Genomic DNA, 5,011 nt, shown 5'->3' with positions numbered 1-5,011 from the left:
CCCGCGTCTCCATATGTTTTTAGTTTATTTTCAAACTTTACGCACAACTCAAAGCTGATTCCCTCTCGAAAATTTGAAATATTCATTCTCTCTTTTCTGCGTTTCTGTGTCTAATCATTTCATAACCAACCTCATGTGATTTTTCTTAACCAACGTTTTAATAAAAATGTGTTACTTCATTTTATAGTGTTCCAAACCAGAGACAGAGATCTGAAGGCAGTGCTTTGTAACCTGTCAAATATATATTGCCAAAAGTGTTACTCAATTAATTTCAAATCATAAATGGTGGAAAAAATTCAGTCTATTGAACTGACATATATCCCTTAAATAACGTGATTCTCATATGCAATTTTAAAAATGTAAGTAAAAAAAATCACATGTTTTATTAATCCTATTAAAAATGCATGAGATTGAGATGTAGTATGTAACATTACTCTGATTAAAAAGCACTTTGAAAGTTTTATATCGCTCTTATCTGATTGGAATAACAATCATATACCAAGGAGGCAAGGATACAACAGCATGCAGTAGGTAGCAGAAGAGAAGTCTGAACCAAAAAAAGAAGTAATAATGAGAAAAAAGTAAAATCAACTCGAACATGTCCTTATAAGGCTATAACTTGGTAAAGAAGAATCCCATGGAGGAAAGAGATGGTAAAGATGATAACGGTCTTGGTAAACAAATTTGGATACAATGCACGCAAACTGATAACCGTCCATCTCTATAGTTGTAGACATGTCTTAACTTGGTAACAAAGGTTCATATTAATATGAACTTTTCGAGTTTATATGTACATATGAGCAGAATTCTAGCACAAGAAATGGATTAAAACTGTTGCAAAAGACATGCATTTTTCTGACAATATGAGATTACTCACAGCCACCACTGGCAGGCTCAATTGAACTCAAAAGACCATTTCCTCTCAGTTGCATACAATGCTCCTCTGCATCAACTTGGGCACAGATAATTACCACAGCCAGGCCATTATAATGAGCCTCTTGCATGATATTAACTGCATTGTCGAGGCTCATTCCAGGGATGACCTTCATTAACACTTGGACAACATACTCCCGCTTGTTGAAGTTGTCGTTATGCAGCAGAACACGGTAAGGTGGCGACATTTTCCTTGATTTTCTGAAAGCCAAAGTAATGAACATAGTTGAATCTTCTCTTATCATCTAAAGAAAAGGATTGTCATCCCTATCTTAGCATGAATTCTGCATGAACTTAAATGATGTTAAACAAATATAGTTTAATCAACAACCTGTAAGGCACAACCAGAGAAGAAAGATGAAAAGGCCTGCAAGGATTGTTAATTAGATAGATGGTTTTGGCTATTATGTGATTGATTTTATTTATTAAATTAGACAATTCAAGCAACAATTGACCATTTGAAATTATGGTTTATCACCTTGAGGTTAAAGAATGCACTAGCTATTCACCCCCAAAAAAATAAGGGCATTTTCATAATTTACTTTTTTTTTTTGATAAGTTCATTTTCATAATTTACTTCTTTCTACTTTCAGTGGGAAATTTCCATACTTCCCTTTCTTTCTAATAATAAAATGATGATGGTATGCTCCATGCTCCACCTCTTGCTCTGGAGCACTCGTAATTAACTTACGATTAAAATTGCAATAATACAGTAAAGAACAGAGAACAACTGACAGAAGTTGAGCCCCCCAAGAGAAATGCCACTCAATTAAGAGCAACATGTACAAACACAATGGTTAAGTCAGGATTTATCTCGGGGAGGCAAAAATAGTGTGTAAAAATAGGAAACTAAAATTAAGTTTGACATGTTAGAGGCTGTACTGTAAAACTAGTTCAATTTGGTTTTGAATCAATTTTGAAAAGCAAATCAACTCCATTTTGAAGTGATTTCAGTATATGCAATTAATCTAGACTATATATATTGTAATAAGCTTTTTTTTTTTTTTTTTTTGGATAGATGATTGTAATAAGCTTTTAATATACATGTATATACAAGTTGAATACTGACAAATAAGTTACAAAGTGTGTGAGACTACTACATATATAATTTGAGTTCAAATTAGATGTAGTGAAGAGATTGACTTAAGAATGAGTGTCGTTAACATAATAGGATGGAAGATGGATTTGCATACAACGCATAAAGGGATGCAAAAAAATAAATAAATATATAAATTACTTATTGTGGTTTTTTTTTTTTTTTTTTTTTTTGTTCAATCTTAAAAGTTAGTATTGGTGGTAACTAGAAAAAGAGAGGGGAAGAAAGCAGATAGAATTGTTGAAGAGAGAAAAAGACAATTTACAGCATTGAAGCCATGCAATATCTAGGAGAAATAGAAGTAATAAAGTTTGAAAGAAAGAAAACCAAAATTCAAAGCCTAATTTTGTTGGAGAATGTATACTCTAATTTTGAAGGAAAATTATCTACTAAATGTTTAGTTTTTTTTGAAAAACTTTGACATATATTAAGGTATATTTGACATCTAGCAAATTCAAAAAATTATGCTAGATATTGAAAATGAAAACTTTAACATGTGATATAATTTATAAAGGATTGGTTTTATACTTAAAAACTATTTAAACCTATGACAGCTATTCAATTTTTGATAAATTACAAATTACATCCTTGTGGTTATGGCTAATTACGAATTACCTTTTTATATTTTGGAAATTGTCATTAAACCTCTATGTGGTTGGAGCAAAATACACTCTTCTAGTTTCCATCCCCCATTGACAAATTCCCTTATATGACATGCAGATGTTATGTGAAACACAATTTAGCCTCACTTGGCCCTTGTAATGGACGAGAATAGTACTGCTTTTCCAAAAATCAAGAACAAAGTTGTCTTGTCACCATTTTAATGAAACTTCAAGCTGTATTGAGCTCCACCTAAGGGCTAAATTTTGTATTTAAATCAAACATGTGCGCATTATGTGGGAGAACCCATCAATTATAATGGAAAACATGATGATTTTATTTTTCTCCAAAAAATAGGAAGGTTTAGTAACGCTTCTAAAAAAAAGAAAGGAGGACCTTAACCACAGGGAGGTAATTTATAAATTAATTTTTAATTTTTATGTACTTGATTTGTCTTTTGCATTACTTTTTTCATATAAGTATTTGTCTCGCGCATTACTAAAAAGCAAAAAGAGGAAAAGAATATATAAAAATCAATAGTTCAAAAGTTGGAAATATATGAATTACAAAAAAGACAAGAACACATATATCTATGATCCTAGTCTTAATCCTTGCACAAAATCAAGGGTACATATATGCAATAACAAAGAATGCAACCACATATGAGCAGTTAATGTCTAAAATGTCACTAATCCAGACATGAAGTTTAAAATCTAAGTCCTGACTTACCTAAATCTACTCCAGTGACACCCAATTACTTATAATCAGCTATACATAGTTATTTCCTAGAAGAAAAATGACAAACAGGAGATCCCCCATGAAAGAACAAGATTAAAAACATACAAATATAATAAACATAAAATAGAAAACAGATAGGACTTAAAGTATAAAAGCTAGCCTATCTGAAAAACAAACTGCCTCTGTATCAGATGACAAAGGGATTGAACAGAACATACCCGAAAGGTTGAGAATCTAATAGCCTATAGGCAGGTGAGCATATAACTAGTCTCGATGGTATAAGCAAGAGCACAATAACAGAAAGCTTCTTATACAAGTCAGACAAATGTGCAATTTGTAGTTTGAGAAATGTGCAAATAGTTGTGTTGTGATCCTAGTGGGGCCTAATTTGGGGTATGAGAGCTAGATTGGGCCAACAATGAGGATAGGTTTAAGGACCGAACTTTCTGCATTCCATCAGTTCTAGAGCTTTTGGCGTATTGATTAGGTACCATTTAGTATCCCACTACATCACGTTTTCGAATCTCGAAAGGGACGACCTATGAAAAGGGCTACCTGGTGCCTGAGTGAAGCCGCCACAAAATTGAAAAGGCCACTAGATCTGGAATGAAAGCCGCTATAGAGTCCGGCATGAACATCAGCACATAAGCGTGGTGGATTGTTATGATCATGGTGGACCCTGGGGTATGGGCACTAGATTGGCCAGCTTAGAGCCTGTTTGGGATTGCGTTGAGAATAAACTTAAGAAGTACTTTTAGTACATAAAAAAACTGTATCAAGCAAAAATGGGTCCTTTTGATAAAAAAAAAAAAAACTTAAAAAACTTAAAAACCTTTTTTTTTGCACTAAAAAAGCCCAAAACTGCATTTTAGAGAAAGCTTGAAAATGAGGCGTTTTATATATATATATATTGGTTAAGTACCTAACAAGATGAAGGATTAAAAGTCTTTCTTATAGCTCACCGTTCAAGTAATTGCTCTTGTTAGAGATGTGCGACGTGAATACTCAGTTACCCACTTGTTGAAACAAACCATTCCATTCTCTGGTGAATCCAAGTTTCCAAGGAATTTTACTAATTCTATAGTGATCAGTTAGTTACATGTGAGAGCTGAAAAGAGTGAGAAATTTCATAAGATTGCAATTGCTTCGGCATACTGATACAGTTCACTCAGTTAAGATTTCATATTACCTCAAGTCGAACTCAGATTCACGGCCAGGTGTCGTCTTCTCAATGGTAGGCTTCTCCAGTAAGCCGCCACCTTTCCCTAGCCCAGCGGCGGATACTGTCATCAAAACGCTCCGGTTCGTGCATTGCTTGTAAGCAGAGTACTTATCCCCTGCGGAGGGCCACAAGCCATAACAGGCAATATTCAATTATCTCATCCATAACGAATTTAAAACCTTAGAAACGAACCAATTTTTGCACGAATTTTCCATTTAGAAATCCAATTGAAGCAACAATTGAGAGAGAGAGAGAGAGAAAGTACCAGGTTTGGTAGGGTTGAAGACGTGGTTCGGTGAAAGAGGGACTCGACCGCACATAGCAGTTTCCATGGCCGCTCTCTCTCTCTCTCTTTTCCACCACAACCTCCTCCAACCGGTCCTCCTCTCTGATTTTCTATCGATTTTTTTTTTATTTTTTTT

The 5,011-nt window shown here is 34.0% G+C and overlaps 1 protein-coding gene across 1 annotated transcript; it reads right to left on the bottom strand.

The window, feature by feature from the left end:
* Positions 1 to 571: 571 nt before the first annotated feature.
* On the bottom strand, positions 572 to 5,011 carry LOC133867480 (ATP-dependent Clp protease adapter protein CLPS1, chloroplastic). Its single transcript, XM_062304258.1, has 3 exons — positions 4,855 to 5,011; positions 4,557 to 4,704; positions 572 to 1,134 (listed from the first exon to the last, which is right to left on the bottom strand). Exons 1-3 carry the CDS (start codon positions 4,919 to 4,921, stop codon positions 870 to 872), a joined length of 480 nt encoding a protein of 159 aa, XP_062160242.1. The 5' UTR covers positions 4,922 to 5,011; the 3' UTR covers positions 572 to 869.

Source organism: Alnus glutinosa, chromosome 4, assembly GCF_958979055.1.
Source record: "Alnus glutinosa chromosome 4, dhAlnGlut1.1, whole genome shotgun sequence".
In the NCBI taxonomy this organism is placed as follows: Eukaryota; Viridiplantae; Streptophyta; class Magnoliopsida; order Fagales; family Betulaceae; genus Alnus; species Alnus glutinosa.
The sequence above is the reverse complement of the archived record's forward strand: the minus strand, read 5'-3'. Positions and strand labels throughout refer to the sequence as shown.